The sequence below is a fragment of the Prionailurus viverrinus genome, chromosome A1 (assembly GCF_022837055.1).
Source record: "Prionailurus viverrinus isolate Anna chromosome A1, UM_Priviv_1.0, whole genome shotgun sequence".
NCBI classification, from domain to species: Eukaryota; Metazoa; Chordata; class Mammalia; order Carnivora; family Felidae; genus Prionailurus; species Prionailurus viverrinus.
The window spans coordinates 178,249,175-178,268,360 of NC_062561.1; the positions used below are offsets into that span (position 1 = coordinate 178,249,175).

The 19,186-nt window shown below is 48.7% G+C and overlaps 1 protein-coding gene across 2 annotated transcripts in view; it reads left to right on the forward strand.

The window, feature by feature from the left end:
- The window catches only part of STK10 (serine/threonine kinase 10), a 116,824-nt gene that overhangs the window by 42,584 nt on the left and 55,054 nt on the right, over positions 1–19,186 (forward strand). For both annotated transcript variants that reach the window (XM_047861367.1, XM_047861376.1), the window contains exons 3-4: positions 10,042–10,090; positions 15,669–15,818. In XM_047861367.1, coding sequence (XP_047717323.1) covers positions 10,042–10,090; positions 15,669–15,818 — 199 coding nt within the window. The remainder of the gene's footprint in view (positions 1–10,041; positions 10,091–15,668; positions 15,819–19,186) is intronic.

The following is a 19,186-nucleotide window of genomic DNA, read 5'->3' on the forward strand; positions in this document are numbered from 1 at the left end:
TTATTTCCGCTTTTTGCCTATTGTGAATCATGCTTCTGTGAACATTTGTATACAAGCTTTGGTGTGGATTTGTGTGTGGTTTTTTTTTTTTTAATTTTTTTTTTTAACGTTTTATTTATTTTTAAGACAGGGAGAGACAGAGCATGAACAGGGGAGGGTCAGAGAGAGGGAGACACAGAATCTGAAACAGGCTCCAGGCTCTGAGCTGTCAGCACAGAGCCCGACACGGGGCTCGAACTCACAGACCGTGAGATCATGACCTGAGCCGAAGTCAGCCGCTTAACCGACTGAGCCACCCAGGCGCCCCATGTGTGTTTTTTTTTTTTTAATTGGGGCAAAACACGCATAAACAACATCAGCCATTTTAATCGTTTTTAAGTGCACAGGCCATTGGCATCAAGTACTTCCTCAGTGTTGTGCAACTGTCACCACCATCATGTCCAGAAATTTTTCATCTTCCCGAACTGAAACTGGGTCCCGTTAAGCACTAACTTCCCGTTCTCCTCCCCCCACCACCCACTGACAATCCTCTTAATACTTTCTGTTTCTATGAATTTGACTAGTAGAGGTACCTCACGTAAGAGAGCTCATATTTGTGCTATTGCGGCTGGCATTTCACTTAGCATATTGTCTTTGAGGTTCACCCATGCCGTAACTTGTGTTAGACTTTGCTTTTTTGGAATTTTTATAATTTTATTTTATTTATTTATTTTTTTAAATTTTTTTTTTTTAATGTTTATTTATTTTTGAGACAGAGAGAGACAGAGCATGAACGGGGGAGGGTCAGAGAGAGGGAGACACAGAATCTGAAACAGGCTCCAGGCTCTGAGCTGTCAGCCCAGAGCCCGACGCGGGGCTCGAACTCACGGACCTCGAGATCATGACCTGAGCCGAAGTCGGCGGCTTAACCGACTGAGCCACCCAGGCGCCCCTATGATTTTATTTTTAACATCTATTTGTTTTTGCGAGAGATTGTACAAGCAGGGGAGGGGCAGGGAGAGAGGGAGACAGAGCAGCCGAAATGAGCTCTGCACTGACATTAGAGAGCCTGATGCGGGGCTTAAACTTGTGATCTGTGAGATTCGTGACCGGAGCTGAAGTTGGACGCTTAACCGACTGAGTCTCCCCGGCGCCTTGAGTGAATTTTTTTTAAGTCTATTTATTTGTTTCGAGAGAGATCGACAGAGCACAAGCTGGGGAAGGGTGGAGAGAGAGAATCCCAAGTAGGCTCTGTGCTTGAACTCACAAACGGTGAGTTTTATATACCACATATGTAAGAGTTTATTTCTGGGCTGCCTTTCCACTGATGTATATGTCAGCCTTTCTTCAGTACCAAAGTGTTTTGATTACTCTAGCTTTGTAGCAAGTTTTTAAAAAATTATTATTTATTATTTATTTTTGAGAGAGACAGAGTGTGAGCAGGGGAGGGGCAGGGAGAGAGGGAGACACAGAATCCGTAGCAGCTCCAGGCTCTGAGCTGTCAGCACAGAGCCCGATGCGGGGCTTGAACTCATGAACCGCGAGATCATGACTTGAGCTGAAGTCGGAAGCCCAACCGACTGAGCCACCCAGGCACCCCTGTAGCAAGTTTTAAATTAAGAAGTGTGAGATTTCTAACTTTCTTCTTTTTTAAGAACGATTGTCTTGGCTATTTGGGGTCCTTTGATATTCCATGTGAATTTCACAATGGATTTTTTAATTTTTGTAAAAGATGCCATCAGGATTTGATAGGGACTCTGTAGATGGGGTAACATTGACATCTTAACAATATGGAGTCTTTCCATCCACGAACATGGGATGTCTTTCTATTTACTTGTCCGTCTTTAACTTCTTTTAGCAATGTTTTACACTTTTCAGGGTACAGATATTTTGCCTTCTTGGGTTTTTTTTTTTTTTCTTCCTAGGTATTCCTGAGTTATTTTCTTCTTTTTGATGCTATTGTAAATGGAATTGTTTCCTTAATTTCCTTTTTGGATTATTCATTGTCAGAGTATAGAATCTCAACTGATTTTTGTGTGTTGCTTTATGTCCTGCAACTTTGCTAAAAATTGTTTATTGGTTGTAACAGTTTTCTGGGTGTTTATAATCTTTAGGGCTTTCTACATGTTGGGTCATGTCGTTTGCAGAGATAATTTTACCCCTCCTTTGCAATTTGCTGGCCTCTTATTTTTCTTACTTAATTATGCTGGCTAGGACTTCCAGTATTGTGTTGAATAGGAGTGAAGAAAGTGGGCATCCTTGTCTTGTTCCTAATCCTAGACAAGAAGCTTTCAGTCTTTGGTATAAAGCCCACTATGGGTTTTCATATATGGCCTTTGATATGTTGAGGTGGTTTTATCCTATTCCTAGTTTGTTGGTGGTTTTCCTGGGAAAGAGTGTTGAATTTTGTTAGATGTTTTTTCCTGCATCAGTTGAAGTGATGGTGTTTTTTCCCTCCTTCATTCCATTAATGTGGTCAATTCCATTGACTGATCTTTGTATGTTAAACCATCCTTGCTTCCAGGAGTAAATCCCACTGGGCCATGGTGTATAATCCTCTTAATATGGTGCTGAATTTGATTTGCTAGTATTTTGTTGAGGATTTTTGCATCAGTATTCATCAGGGATATTGATCTGTAGTTTTATTTTCTTGCAGTGTTTGCCTGGCTTTGATATTAGGGTCATGCTGACCTCATAGGATGAGTTAGGTAGTGTCTGTTAAGATTTCCCATTTTTTCATGATTCAATCTAGGTAGGTTGTCTGCTTCCAGGAATTTGTCTAGGTTTTCCAGTTTGTTGGCATATACGTGTTCATGGTACTCTCTTACGATCTTTTTTATTTCTGTAAAATCAGTAGTAATGTCCCCACTCTGATTTCTTGTATTAGTGATTTGAGTCCTCTCTTTTATCTTAGTCAATCTGGCTAATGGACATATGTTTTTAATCAGTGGACATGTGGCGATACACACACACACACACACACACACACACCTCGGAGCGGAATTGCTGGATCATATGGTAATGCTATGTTTAACATTTTGAGGAATTGCCACACTGTTTTCTAAAGTGCCTGCGAAATTTTACATTCCCACCATCATTGTACGAGGGTTTCAGTTTGTCAGTATCCTTGCCAACACTGATTATTGTGCATCTTTTTGATTCTAGGCATCCTAGCCTCTATGAAGTGGTATTTTATTGTAGTTTTGACTGACATTTCCCTAAAGACCAATGACGGTCAGCACCTTTTCATATGTGTATTTGGCCATATGTTTCCCTTTTTTGGGAGAAACATTTATTCAAATCCTTTGTCCATCTTTTTAAGTTTATTTATTTATTTTGAGAGAGACAGAGACAGAGAGAGAGAGAGAGAGAGATTGTGAGTGTGCATGTGTGAGTGGTGGGGTCGGGGAGAGAGAATCCCAAGCAGGCCCCACACTGTCAGCACAGAGCCCAACACAAGGCTGGATCCCATGATCTCTGGGATCGTGACCTGAGCCAAGATCAAGGAGTTGGACTTTCAACCCACTGAGCCACCCAGGCGCCCCCTTTGTCCATTTTTAAATTGGGTTACTTGTCCTTTAAAATTTTTTTTTAAGTTTATTTATTTTGAGAGCTAGAGAGAGTGAGGGAGGGACGGAAAGAGAGAAAATCCCAAGCAGGCTCCGCACTGCCCGCGCAGAACCCGACGCAGGGTTTGAACCCCAAACCGTGAGATCATGACCAGAGCTGAAGTCAGACGCTTAACTGACAGAGCCACCCAGGTGCCCCATATTTGTCCTTTTATTGTTGAGTTGTAAGAGTTCTTTATATAGTTTGAACACTAGTCTTTTATCAAAATATATGATTCTCACGGTTTTCCCCATTCTGTGGGTTGTCTTTTCACTTTCCTGATCATGCCCTTGGATGTGCAAAAGCTTTTATTGTTGATGAAGTCCATTGTGTTTGGTTTTTGTTGCTTGTGATTTTGGTGTCATTTCCAAACACCCCATCTGGACTAATCCCTGTCTCCTTGACATGCGTTCAAAGGTCCTCAAAGCATGGCACCATAAAGAGGATAAAAGAAATCATAATTCTTCCAGTTTGCTCCTAAGATTTCTCTACTGCCATCTTGCACTATGTGTTTGCTAGAGGGAGGAGAGGTGTGGCCCCAAGGTCCAGGCCTCTTGCTCTTTTGCAAATTCCTGTAGAGCAGTGGTTCTCAAAGGATGGTCAGGGGACTGGGGGCAGCAACCCTCAGGCATTTGTTGGAAATGCGGATTCTTGGACCCACCCCAGCCCTACTGAATCAGAAACTCTGGGTTAGGGCCCAGTGACCTTGTTTTTAATAACCTCTCCAGGTGATTCTGTTGCACGCTAAAGTTTAAAGACTACTGGCATAGTGTTTCTAGCTGGTACCACTTAGAGATTACTGGGGAAATCTTATTTGCCCCATGAGATGGCATCCTTGTCCTCCTCTCTCACTGTTCTAATTCATCCTCATCATCTCTTGCTAGATGTGAGATCAGATGCTTTTGGTAACAAGTAACAGAGAATCTCAAACTAGCCTAAACAACAAAAGAAATTAATGCATATTTTATTTGAAAAAGCTGGAGGAAGGTCAGGTTTAAGGGGGATTTTGAGCAGGACTTAGATTCTCTTTGTCCTCCTCTTTGTAATAGGTTTGTCTTCACATTGGCTTCCCTCATGGTTGCAAGATGGCTGCCTGCAACCATCAGGGCTTTGTGTTTCTTTATGGCTCCAGAGGAGATATCATGGCTTCCCACACCATCAAGCAGAACTCAGGGCTTGGTTGTGATTAGACCAGCCCTGAATCAGCCCACAGGGCAAGAGGCAGAGAATTTCCCTGATTGGCTTAGGCCTCCTCTCCCCACTGGGGATGAGATGAGTCCCACCCAGTTTTTGTGGCTGTTTCACAAAGGGGAAGGAAAGAATGCTCTGTGTGCAGGGGGAAGACATCCATGATGCCCTGGGCACTGGGACCCATAAAATGGCCTTTTTACTCTTTGCGCCAGCCAAATCCACTGTTCCTCTGCTTTCCTACCCTTTAGAGATACCATATCCAGAGGGATCCTCTAAAGCAGAAACTGTCTATAACACCCCTTATTAAAACCCTCTGGTGCCTTTCTCCAGACAGACATACACAGCTCTCAGGGTAAAGTTCATACTTGGAGATGTTTGAATTCTAGTTCCAGTTGGCCTTTGTGGCCCGCTCTCTTCTCACCCTTTTGAACCCCTTGGAACATTCCTCCCTTCTCCCCTTCCTACTCTTCCTTGCTGTTCTGCCTCTGCAGTTGCTGTATTTTACCTGGAATGTCTTTGTCCTTCTTCATTAGGCAAAATTGCCCTTCAAAACCCAGCTCTTCTCTGGGAAGCCCTCCATAGTTACAGGCTTCTAGGTAACACAGTCACCATGTGCCTGTACTGGCCTCTGCCTTGGGGCAGGGATGTGTCTGGTTCCTCCTGGTTCCCTGGTCCCCAGGCTTGTTATAGACTAGGAGCTCAGATAGTGTTTGTTGATTAAATACTACATTTATGGCCCTGCTGCGCCTAGCAATGTGGAGCCCTTGGTAGAGTTGTCGATGGATTAAACTGATCACAAACCTCACTTCTCCTGGTCCTGAGAAATCCTAGAGCCACAAGTGGCTTGCTGCTCTCAAGGGAGTGTAAAGGATGAGCCTCTGATGGGTTCAAGTTGTTGGTCCTTGGTACTTAGAGCTGGATTTGGGGCTTGGTAAGGGCTTAGAGGCCTTCAGTTCTGCACCGCGGAATCCTTGATCCTAAGGAGCCTTCTTTCATCCCAGGACACCGTGGACACAGGCCTGCTTTAATTGTGGACAGCCACAGATAACTTCCTCCTCCTTCAGAGGAATCGATGCATCTACAGCCAGGGGTTATTTTAGGCCTGTTCTTCCCATTAAAAACAAAGTATTTCCATTATTTTTATACATATTTGTTGAATAAAATTTGGAAAACATTTAAGTATAGACCACCTGTAATCCTTCCCTGAGCATTGATGTATGTACCTCCATTCTATCTTCTAAGCATGCATATTTCGTAACTTCGAAAGGTATTGAGATGATTATTTTATTTTTGCTCTGTTATTTTTATTAATTGGGATTATTTTGTTAACTAAACCCCACGCATTTCAGTAGAAGTCCTCTACAGCCCTGCCAGTGACAAGGTGAAGGGTAGAACGTTAAGACACATGGAATGGAACCTAGTAAGAACTATCATGAAAGGGACTTTTTTTCTTTCCCCCATCCCATCAGGGCACTAAGATGTGAAATTTTTATTTCTTTATTTATTAAAACAATTTTTTAAAAATGTTTATTTATTTTTGAGACAGAGAGAGGCCGAGCTTGAGCAGGGGAGGGGCAGAGAGAGAGGGAGACAGAATCCGAAGCAGGCTCCAGGCTCTGAGCTGTCGGCACAGAGCCCAACGTGGGGCTCAAACCCATGAACCGTGAGATCATGACTTGAGCCAAAGTCAGACGCTTAACCAACTGAGTGACCCGGGCTCCCTAAGATGTGAAATTTTTAAAACCAATTGGGGGTAAAAACACTTCCAAAAAAAAAAAGAAAAAGGAAGAAAAACCAAACCCTGTTTTGCCACATGTGAGGGTATAGTCAGGTGGTATTTACACAAAGGTTAATGGAATATCACTCTAACACATGTGTGATTAATACCAAGGAGCGTTGTTTCTTCAGACTTCTGCAGGATGATTATCTTTTAAAAACATTTCATTGGGGTCCATATACAAATTGTGGAATGTTGCGGGTTTAATCTCAGTATAGAACCAAAAAAGTTGGTACATTTTTTTTCCCGGGAATAGAACCAAAGCTAAGCTCAGAACTTTCCAGCAGCTAGAGCAATCAATCAATCAATCAGTACATTTTGAAAAAGTACAAAAGGGAAGTGCATGGGGTCACGGAGCTCTTGAATTGCAGAAGAGGAAGCGCAAACCGGATCGGCGGAATGGTCAAGCTTTCCTAGTGCCGAGCTCTGGAGAGGATGGGGGGGTCTTGTGTAAGGGGATTGTGTAAGGGACAAGTTCACTGACAGATGCAGGAACTGCCTGGGTTTGGCCACTTCTCATACTGACTGTTGGTAATAACAGAGGGTGTGCTGATAGACTTAGTTCTAGGAAGGGACAGATTTGCAGGGAGCCTGAATAAGGTGGTGTAGGTGTGATACTTGCTGGCAGGTTTTGTTTGCTAGAGGTTCAACGAGAGCATGTTAATCGGTGTGGCTTTGCTACTGGGCTTTCGTGTTGAGAATCTCCTTTAACTGCCTTGACTTTGGAGGTGGAGGTGATTAGTGCCATTTTATAGATGAAATTGAGGCTCGGGGAGATGAAGTGACTTACTCAAGGTCACATAGCCAGTTAAGCTGCACCATCAGTACCGGAACTCAAGTTCACCACCTTTCAGCTGCACCCTTAGAGAAGGGGGCAGTGCCTGAGCCTGTCCTGCATGCACTGTGTGGGAGGCTGGGCCTGTTATTTTGTTTTGTTTTAAATTTTTTTTTTAACGTTTACTTATTTTTGAGACAGAGAGAGACAGAGCATGAACAGGGGAGGGTCAGAGAGAGAGGGAGACACAGAATCTGAAACAGGCTCCAGGCTCTGAGCTGTCAGCACAGAGCCCGATTCGGGGCTCGAACTCACGGACTGCGAGATCATGACCTGAGCCGAAGTCGGCTGCCTAGCCTAACCGGCTGAGCCATGGGCCTGTTGTTTTGTAAACACCACCTCATCCAATCCTTAGGATAGCTCTGGGTGGTCCTTAGTATTACCCGAGCCACACAGATAGTAAGGGGTGCAGAGGCAGAGCTGCGGCTCCTAACCTGGGTTTGGTGGGGGGACTTCAGGGTGTGCAAAAATTCAGTAGAATTGCATGCAGGCCCCTGTTCCTGTTTGCATTTTTCTGAATGAGAGGAGAGGATACCTTTCATGGAGTCTCAAGAGAAAAAAATCCCAGACCTTTGAGCTCAAGGAAGGAGCCATAGTAACAGTTCATACTGACTGAGCCCCAGCCCGGTGCCTGCCACCCGGCGAGGCCTGGTGACCTGTCATTCCTGCGGAGGTCGGGTGAGCAGCAACCGGGCTGCTCAGATAGTAAGCGGTTTTGCACGATGACAAGGTTTGCTTCTTGTGGCTGGGCTTTTCCTAGCAATTAGTAGGATTTTTTGTCCTTCTGTGGAGCTGAGAATTATTAAAAGTCAGAACGATCTGCTGCTGTGCAAGAGGTCAGTGCCTGTGTCCAGGCCACCTTTGTTCCCTGGCCCCAGGGAACAAGTCTGGTTGGGGAGCGGTTGGTGAAATGAAGCGGTGAATGAAGGAACGAGTGGAAGAAAGAAGTACCTCTTTCTCACTGTTCTGGGTTGCAAGACATTAATTCATCTCTGATGGCTGTTATTCAGGGTCCCTGTAGTGTTGGAAGTCCTGGGGCGGTGCGGGCCAAGCACCATCGGAGGGACCCTAGGGGCCTCAGGGGCCATGTCCTTCCTCCCTGGCGGGAGGTGGTGTGCAAGCTGGCGGTGTCCCCTTACAAGGCTCTCTCCCCTAGCACGGAGCCTCCCACAGCATGGAGCAGGCCTGTCTCCTGCTCAGGGCCAAGCTAGGAGGGCCAGCACTGTCTTGTTACCCCCAGCATCTGGGACCTCTGGCCCCCTGCCTGCTCTGGTTTCTTACATCCAGGTGTGGCTTGTCCCCCAAAAATACAGCCCAGTGGGGGGGGCCCAGTTAAGTGCAGTGGCATCAACAAGCCCCATCATCCAGCTGAGAAAATGTGCTCTGTTGAAGTGACCTGCCCACGGCTGCAGCTAGTGAACGGCGGGCCTGGGACCTGGGTCCAGCCACGGATCACTGCATCCTTACATTTACATGGCCAGGAAGCCTCTGGAAGGTCTGCCACAAGCTGGAGACTCATGGAAACAGTGAGGCCACTCCTCCCTCCTCTGACTGGAGAGCTGCTCTGGCCCAGAGGATTATGGCGGAGGTTTTCTTTCCCCTGGGGGGGGGGGGGGAATGACTGGCCCCAGGGCACGGCGCCTGCCTCTGCCCAGCTAGGTTGGAGGGACTTTACGACACGCTGGGCCAGGAGCTGGAAGCGGTGAGGAGATTCCGGGAACGGCTGCTCGAGTTTGTGACGCTTCCCCCTTCCCCACCTACCTGTATCTGTAATTTCAGAGAAAAACAGCATCTTTGCACATGTGATAGGAGCCCAGTGTGGGTGAGAAAGAACAAAGATGGGAGGGCTAGAGAGGGAGGGCCTGGGTCAGCATCAGTGGCAATCTGCACGCTCGTTGTCCTTCTCCAGCCCCTGCGCTGAGCTGGGAGCCAGCCCTCGAAGGCCTGGGTCTGGTTGTTCTCCTGGGCCCTGTCCCTGCTGGGTGTGTGATGAATGAATGAATGAATGAATGCATGCATGCAAGAATGACCTGGGGCGTTAGAAAACCTTTCTGGTGCAGGACCTGCCACTTAAGAATCTGGCCTCGCTCAGTCCCATCCCCTTCCTGGGCCTGGGTTTCTACACCTGGGCTGGTCTTCAAGGCCCTGATGTTCTGTTGCAAGCCAGCGAGGGCCCTGGCCTCTGAGAGATGGAGAGAGGCGCGAGATAGGTGCCAGGATTCCATGAGGACTTGGCCGGCTTGTATGTGGGCGATGGTGTCCTTTGAGCTTCCTGGCTGTGGGGCCTAGGAAGTAGAGCAGCTGGCAGGTGGGGACAAGGGAGGAGGGCAGGCTGGAGGAGAAGGGAGGGTGCAGGCGTGGGGCAAAAGGCCATTGGCTACCATTGTGGGTTTCCGTGGCAACTTTTTTCCCCCCCCTGAAAAATGAACTGGCCAGGGACCCCTCTGGGTTTCAGAGACTCCTGTGAGGGTTGGGGTCAGATCAGAGGGGGTGGTGCAGACTGGACAGGCCCCGGGGCAGGATGAGGAGAGGCCAGGGAGCGGGGGCAGTGGGTGCCGGCTGATCCTGCTGGGGCCGGGTCCTGAGGTGCTCCCCATCCCGTGGGCTGTGCACCCCTGCTCACTCTTACTTTGCCTTGTGTTTTCTGCAGATCATGATCGAGTTCTGTCCTGGGGGAGCTGTGGATGCCATCATGCTGGGTGAGTGTCCCTTGACCCGGTGCAGTGGTGCTGGGGTGGGCTTGGGGGCTCTAGTCCAGGACTGGTGTTCCGCACTCCCCTGCCCCAGCAGTTCATGTGGCCTGTTTGAGTACTTTTATGCTCTGTCCCCTTTTGGGAATGGGGTTGGGTTCTTGGAGGGAATGCAGGGTGCTCATTAGAAAGCCAACACTTCCTATTCAAAAAGCCATGTGTCCTTGAGCTGGTCACTCATCCCCTCCAGCCTTGTTGGCCGTAAGATGGGTGAGGCCTTCTTTGCCTCACCCCACAGCACCCTGAGGAGGTGAAAATGAGACCCCTAAGGGAGAGCCTTTGAAGAGTGGGAATTCTGGGGCACCTGGGTGGCTCAGTCTGGTAAGCCTCTGACTTCGGCTCAGGTCATGATCTTGCGGTTCGTGGGTTCGAGTCCCACGTCTCTTTGCTGACAGCTCGGAGCCTGAAGCCTGCTGCGGATTCTGTGTCTCCCTCTCTCTCTGCCCCTCCCCCGCTTGTGCGCGCGTGCTCTCTCTCTCTCTCTCTCTCTCTCTCTCTCTCTCTCAAAGATAAATAAACATTAAAAAAATTTTTACAGAGGGGCACCTGGGTAGCTCAGTCCGTTGCACATCTGACTTCCTGACCAGATTGACACTTAGAGGGGTTAAGGAGCTGTCCCAGAGTCCCACAGCAGGGCTGAGACAGGAGCCTGGCTCTTGCTGGCTTGGTGGGCAGTGAGTAAGGAGAGGCTGAGGGTCTGGGGCCCCAGAGCATTGATAGGCAGGCCTAGGATTTTGCGGTGGCTCAGGAGAGGGGAGGTTTTCAGTACAATGTAGCACTATTCAGCCACTCTCTTACTATGAGGAAGGTATTTTCCCCCTGAGTTTATCTCAGGAATGTTGAATTTGTGGCGGCCCTTTCTGGAAATACAGAAATGCTGGTCTTCCTTGCATAGCCCCTTACCACACTCCCAGAGTTGTCAGATGGGTAAATGATGGATGTGAGTACGTATGATGCGGACTTTGGGTGTTCCCTCTCTCAGCAGAGACTGCCTTTGAAGATTTTCATCGTTCTGGGTAGAATTTAACAAAATAAAAATGGTGGTCTTGTAGGAGTTGAGACTCTCTAGGTTATAAGGCGATCAGAGAACTCTTTAAATTGGTTTAGGGGGAAAAAAAGGTGGGAGATATGGGAGGGAGAATTTATTGGCACAAATAACTAAAAAGTTCAAGGGTGTCCAGCTTCAGGCACAGCTTGATCTAGGAGTTTTTGTTTTGTTTTGTTTTGTTTTCAAGTTCTCATAAAAACATGGTTTCCTACTCCAACTCTTGGCCCCACTTTATTCTGTGTTGGTCCCATTCTCATACTGGCTTTCTGTTTATGGTGACAAGGTGGCTGTAGGAGCTCCAGCAATCATATCTGTATTCCGAACAGCAAGATAGAAGAAGGGAGGGTAGGACAACTCCACAAACACACTTTCCACTTTTTTAAGGAGACATTACAGAAGCCCCATATGATACCTCCATTTACATCTCATTGGCCAGAACATAATAGCACACAGCGAGAAGGGAGGCTGGGAAATGTGGTCTTCTAACGGGTGGCCATGTGTTCAGATACTCACAAAGAAGGGGGGGAATGGGAGCCATCTACCGGCTCCTGCTACTCCAGGCATGCAGCTTAGCTCCTGTGGGGGGAGAATGTCAGAGATGGAAAAGACATTTACACATACCTTGCACTTACTGGGTCCTTGACCTCATTCATAGCTGGGGCAGGACCCCAGGCTGTGGCTTAGCCTGCAGGCAGACTCACTCTCTGGCTGCTCTCTCAGTTCTCCTGCTCCAGTCCCAGGTGGTTTTCTTCTTGTTGGTGGAGCAGTTAAAGGAGCATTGCCATTGCCATCAGCATCCCAAGTGGGTTTTGGTTTTTTTGTTTGTTTTTTTTGAGAGAGTGAGCAGGGGAGGGGCAGAAGGAGAGGGAAAGAGAGAATCTTTTTTTTGTTTGTTTTCAATGTTTGTTTGTTTTTGAGAGAGAGTGAGACAGTGCGAGTTGGGGAGGGGCAGAGAGAGAGGGAGATACTGAATCCGAAGCAGGCTCCAGGCTCTGAGCTGTCAGCACAGAGCGGAACATGGGACTCAAACTCATGAACTGTGAGATCGTGACCTGAGTTGAAGGTGGATGCTCAATGACTGAGCCACCCAGGCCCCCCTAATGTTTGTTTATTTTTGAGAGAGAGAGGGAGAATTAGAGAGAGCATGTGTGTGGGAGGGGCAGAGAGAGAGGGAGGGAGAGAATCCCAAGCAGGCTTTGCGTTAATAGCAGAGAACCCATCGTGGCTCAAACCCGTGAATTGTGAGATCATGACCTAAGCCAAAGTCAGATGCTGAACCGGCTGAGTCACCCAGGTGCCTCACCATCAGCATTCTAGAAATTAGGGTGAGAGAAGAGAAGGTGGGATGGGGAGAGCTGACCAGGTGAGAACTGGTTGCAGCTGTGTGACGAGGGGTGGGCTCTCCCACAGACGCTGACCCTGCTTAGAGGCACTTTCCGTCCTCGGCATCTCCCCATCGCCCTGCAGAGTTGCATAGAGTGACGAGCCTGGACTTGGGGTCCAAGGGACCTGAGGTCTGTTTCTAGGTTCCTCTGTGGGGTAGCTGTGGGGTGCTGGGCTGGCCCCTTTGCGAGATGGGGGGAATATGCAGAGCGTGTCACTGTATGGCCAGGCTGGTTACTTAACACCCAGTGTTTGCTCTGATCCAGTTGGCCTTGCCTTGCCGGCTCTTAAACGTTTGGCTCTCAGCCCTCCTGCGGAGGAGAGGGGGTGGAGTGGGACTAGCTGTGGTTTCAAACAGACGTAGGACTCATCTGCAGTGTTGCAGATTTTTTTAATCTGAAGAAAATATTCATGTATTGCTGTGTAATCAAAAATTAATCTCAAGAATTTATCATACTGTATGATTCCAATTATATGACGTTCTAAAAAAGGCAAGACTGGGGACAGAAATCAATGATTTCTCCAGCTCATGGGCTGGAGACGTGGGGCTGAAATGTTGATCACACACGGGTTCGGGGGAGTGATCGAAACATTCTGCATCTAATTCGTGGTGGTGGTCACGTGACTATGTTTGCCAAAACTCATAGAATTGTACACCTAAACAAACATGAATTTTACCGTTGATAAATTTTATCTACATAAGGCATATCTACCTGGTTGGGTCATTGTGAAGATTAACTGAAAGAATGCATCCAAGTCCCTAACACTGGGCCTCATAGGTTGGTAAAACCTCAGAAAATGATGACCGTGAGATCTCCACCATCATCAACATCATCATCATCATCACTTTGCTTGTTCTGATTTCATTTATGTAAGTAAATCAGGCACAAGAGGTCACAGTTTGACCTTTAAAAAAAATGGCCACAGATAATCCAGCATAATCTCAGGACCAGCCTAACAGTAATTGCCTTTTATTGGCCGTCCTTTGTGCTGAGAAGTGAACGTGCTTTATTGCTGGGGCCCTGCCTACGTCCATTCCCATCATCCCATTTTACAGATTGGGAGATGAAGGCACAGACGGATGGAGCGCCTTTGAGAAACCACATAGCTAGCAAGGGGCAGCACCTGGGTTCAGGCTCAGTCTGCGTGGTCCTGGTGTTCCCCCAGGCTCTAACCCTGTCTGTGGATGGCAGGACATGGGAGTTAAGGCTGAGGCCACAGGGAGGGATAGTGGTTGTGGATCCTGGAGAAGGACCCCTGGTCTGGGGCCAGGCTTCCCAGGGCATTGCTGCTGGCTCTGGCATGTGTTTTTGTTTTTGTTTTTGTTTTTTTTTTTTTAAATTTTTTTTTCAACATTTATTTATTTTGGGGACAGAGAGAGACAGAGCATGAACGGGGGAGGGGCAGAGAGAGAGGGAGACACAGAATCGGAAACAGGCTCCAGGCTCTGAGCCATCAGCCCAGAGCCCGACGCGGGGCTCAAACTCACGGACCGCGAGATCGTGACCTGGCTGAAGTTGGACGCTCAACCGACTGCGCCACCCAGGCGCCCCTGTTTTTGTTTTTTTACCAAGCCTGTGGGATCTGTCCTTCAGGATTTCTGGCCAGGCGCGGCCAGGGAAAACAGATGGGAGAGGACTGCCCTGATTGGAGGGAGGCCTGGGAGCAGTGCCCTGGCCGGCCAGTCCTGGAACCTGCAGCCGGAGGACCCAGCAGGCAGGGCGGTGGGAGCTCCCTGCAGCACAGGTGGCCTGGTGGCAACAAGAACTAAATAATCCCGCTGGCCAGTGGGGCAGTGAGCACAGGACGTTGACCTTGAATCTTCTCACGCCCTTCCCCCCTTCCCCCCCACTCAGTCCCACTTTCTGTCGTTCCCACCTCCCTGACCCGTTGAGTCGAGAATGCTTCCTCTTCGAAGCCTTGGCCGCCTTCTTGTCCTCCTGCACCGCCACGATGGCCCGCCACTGAGCTCCCTGCAAGCTCCTCACTCACGCCACGAGGGAGACTTTTTTAAATGCAAAAATCAGATGGTCTCTGCCTTGCTTCGAGCCTCTCCTGGACTGCCCATTGCATTTCAAATAAAGTGCAACCCTCATAGATGGCCTGCAAGGTCCTGCAAAATCAGGCCCTTCTGACCTCTGACCTTGATTCGCTTTCCCCTCATCCTTCCCCTTTAGTCAACAAGGGCCCTTTGCACGTGCTCTGCTCCCTGTGTGGAATGCCCTTCTTAGTGCTCCCCACCTGCTCAGAGAAGGGTCCTGCCATCTCTAAAAAGCAGACACAGGGTTGTACATTGTGTGTGTGTGTGTGTGTGTGTGTGTGTGTGTGTGTCTCCCTGACTCGCGCACAAGAGGCTCTTGATGACGGCCTTCCCACTAGCCCTTCACCTTCCAGCACCTTCGCTCCTCCAACACCACCACCAGCCAGCAGACGTTTCTTTAACGCCAGCTCGTGTCAGCCTCCAGGCCTCTGCTTCTGCTGCTTCCTTGACCTGGAATGCCCTGGCCTCGCCTTTTCGCCTCTCGAACACCTGTTCTTCGTACAAGACACAGCTTGAATGTGTCCCCTTTCTCCTGGGGAGCCTCCTAATTCCCAGGCAGAAGGGGTTGCTGCCCATCCTGTCCGCCCCCAACCCTCATCCAAATCCCACTCTGTTCCAAGCATTGCTCACCGTTTCCACGTGCCTCTCCGTGTCCCTGCACCAGGCACGGAGCCTGACATGGTGTAAGTGTCACTGACTGTCTGCTTGCAGAATGGATCTTTGCCTCTTGATATGAACCTGAGTTCTAAAGCCAGACTGGCTGGCTTGAATCTAAGATCGGTGAATTTCTTCCTGTGTGACCGTGAGCAAGTATGTTGGCCTTTCCGAGCCTTGGCTTCTTCCTCTGTAAAATGAGGTAATAATTGTGCCTGCTCCATAGTGTTACTCTGAGGACAAAACAGGTAACATGTGGAGTGTTTAGAAATGAACTCGGTACGTGGTCAAGTGCTCAGTAATGGTGGGGGCTTTTGTATTTCTTGTACCTGGCATGAACTTGACATTCAGCTGCCTGTAGTGGGCACTGCATTGACAGTGGTTCCCCTGTCTGTTTCCAGAGCTGGACAGAGGCCTCACCGAGCCCCAGATTCAGGTGGTTTGCCGCCAGATGCTGGAAGCCCTCAACTTTCTGCACAGCAAGAGGATCATCCACCGGGATCTGAAAGCTGGCAATGTGCTGATGACCCTCGAGGGAGACATCAGGCTGGGTACGGGGTGTCTGTGGGTGAGGACAGGAAGGCAGAGCCCCACGGGGCCCGCCTGGGGGTTGTCAGCCTGGCCTCTGTGGGCAGGAGGGAGTGCGTGTGGGATCCTCACTCCCACGGCGGCCCGAGATGTCGCTGGTCTTTCCGCCACCTGCCCCGGGCCACAGGATGGTTCCCATTGGCTCGGTCTCACCCACTGGTTCTTAACTGAGGGTGATTTTTGTCCCCCAGGAACATTTGGTTGTCACAACTAGGGACAAGGGAGACCCCTGGCATCTGGGGCTCACCATCCTCCAGCGCCCAGGACGGCCCCTCGCCAGGGATCTGCCCATGAGGCTGGTGGTGTCCTGTGGGAGGCGCTGGTCTGACCCTTTTGCTCCTGCTTCTAATCTAGAGAATTTGAGTGAGAGTGGCGGACAGAGGGACAAGTCCGCCTCCGTTCGCAGGTAGAAAATAGGACGTCAGGCGTATGTGTCGAAACAAACCTTTTTTTGTTTTCGTCTCTTCTCTCCTTGTGTTTTCTTTTTTTTTTTTTTTTTCAGATTGTGGTAAAATGCATGTGACAACATAAAATTGATCACCTTAACTTTGAAGTGTAGTTTTTAAGTGTCCAGGTCAATGGCATGAAGTACGTTCACGTTGTCGTGCAGCCATCACGACCATCTGTCTCCAGGAACTTTCCGAAATCCCAGAATGAAACACAGTCCCCAGTAAACACTAACCCCCACCCCCAGGCCCTGGTCACCTCCATTCTACATTTTGTCTACGATTTTGACTGTTCTAGGGACCTCCTATAAGTGCAATCATTTGTGCTTTCGTTTCTGGCTTGTTTCACTCAGCATAATGTCCTTGAGGTTCATCCGTGTTGTAGCAGGTGTCAGAATTTCTTTGTGTTTTTTAATACCTTTTTTTTTTTTTAACCAAAATAACACAGGCACACCTCATCTGCTACCACCACCTCTTTCCCCATCCATTTCCACCAATGACACTGAACTCTTGTCCTATTTACTCCTGCACTGATCAATAATATGCTTATAATGCTATTTCCTTTTTTTAAAAAATGTTCGTTTATTTATTTATTTATTTTGAGAGAGAGAGTGTAAACACGAGAGGGAAGGGGCAGAGGGGGAGAGAGAGAATCCCAGGCAGGCTCCGTGCTGCTGGCACAGAGCCTGATGTGGGGCTCAATCTCACCACCGTGAGCTCACCACCCGGGCCGAAATCAAGTCCGACGCACTTAATCGACTGAGCCACCCAGGCACCCCTGTAATGCTGTTTCTTAACTAATGGCTTTTATTGTTTGATGGAAAATCATACATGTTTATTATCCAAAACTTACACAGTACAGGAACGTTGGGAGGGGAGAGCCTGGAAGTCCCTCCAATCTCATTCTCCAGAAGTTGGCACTGGTTGTCCTCCCAGATCACGTGTGCATACGTCTCTGCCAGTGGAAGGGTGTCCGGACAGAGAGATGTTTTGTCTGTCAGTGACAGAGAGACAGTTTGACTTCATTCTGTTCTTTTCTAGTAACACCTTCCTGGTGGCTAAATCACTCATTCGTCCCCACCTCTCCCCCTCCCTTGACCGTGTCCTTCAGCGTAGGAACGTCACTATTGTACTTTCTCTAGTGGTAACCTGCGTAGCTGTAAGGAACAATTTGCATCATGGCCACAAGAAACTGCACCAGCGTTGAGTCCCTGTGATGGAGAACTGCAGGGATCATCATGAGGGTTGGAACAGAAATGGTGCAGTGCAATCATCTAGTACATCTTCTGCCACAGGAGAGCAGCTCCCAGCATCCTTGCTTTGAGGGCTCTGAAGCTCAGAGGGTGGGGACCTGCCCTGGGTCAGAGAGCTAGTAAGGACAGAGCCAGGGCTGACCCCAGGGCCCGCTGGCTTGCTTCCCAGGGCTTGCCCACATCACCGCGCTCCCCTCCATGAGGGCTTCGATCCTTGGGGTGGGGCTGGGCCTTACAAAATGAATGCAGTTCTAGTGGGTTCTCAGACTTAGTGCATTTTAGTCCTCTGGAGGGCTCCCAACACTCAGATTGCTGGGTGTTAACGCCAGCGTTTCTGTCTTGGGTGGGGCCCAAGAACTTTCCTTCCTTCCTTCCTTCCTTCCTTCCTTCCTTCCTTCCTTCCTTCCTCCCTCCCTCCCTCCCTCCCTCCCCCCTCCCCCCTCCCTCCCTCTTTCTTTCTTTCTTTCTTTCTTTCTTTCTTTCTTTCTTTCTATTCCTTCCTTCCTCCCTCCCTCCTTCCCTCCTTTTTCCTCCCTCCCTCCCTTCCTTCCTCTTTCTTTCTTTCTTTCTTTCTTTCTTTCTTTCTTTTCCTCCCTCCCTCCCTCCCTCCTTCCCTCCTTCCTTTTATTTATTTATTTATTTATTTATTTATTTATTTATTTATTTTCAACGTTTATTTATTTTTGAGACAGAGAGAGACAGAGCATGAGCAGGGGAGGGGCAGCGAGAGGGGGAGACACAGAATCCGAAACAGGCTCCAGGCTCTGAGCCATCAGCCCAGAGCCTGACGCGGGGCTCAAACTCACGGACCGCGAGATCGTGACCTGGTTGAAGTCGGACGCTTAACCGACTGCGCCACCCAGGCGCCCCCTTCCTTCCTTTTTTAAAGTTTATTCATTTATTTTGAGAGAGAGAGAGAGCACAAATGGGAGAGGAGCAGAGAGAAGGAGAGAGAGAATCCCAAGCAGGCTCCACACGGTGAGCACAGAGCCTGACGCAGAGCTCAAACCCACAAACCGTGAGATCCTGACCTGAGCCGAAATCAGGAGTCGGAAGTTTAGCCAACTGAGTTTCTCAGGGGCCCCAGAACTTGCATTTCTAATAAGCTCCCACGTGCAACAGTACTGATGGGACCACTGTGACAACCACCACTTTTGACCCTCGCTGTCCAAAGTATGGTTGGTGGTAGCAGCAGCCTGACCTGGCAGCTTGTTAGAAATGCTCTGTTGTCCAGAGGGTAGGGTTGGTTCTGTCTTGAAACCAACAGTATGAAGAAGTTTCTCAGACCAGGCGTGAGCAGGGAGGGTCACACCCTGTGCTATGTCCTGGTACCTTCCGGGGGTCAGCTCACATCCCTGTGGCTCTTCTTCGTCCGTATTCCTTCTTTTACCTGGAATGGTTAAGTGCATGCACTCTAGTCAGAGAGTCCTGAGTTCAAATCCCAAGTCTGCCTCTAGGTCTGTGACCTTGGTAAAGCCACCTAACCTCGCTGCTTTTCCATTTCCGCATCTGTAAAATGCGAATGATAATAAAACATCTGTTGGAAGGTTGTGATACCAGTTACAAGCAGGTGTATGTGTAACAAGCTCTCTGTAAAGGCCAGCTGTCATTACTGTTGTTTCCTTAAGTGTC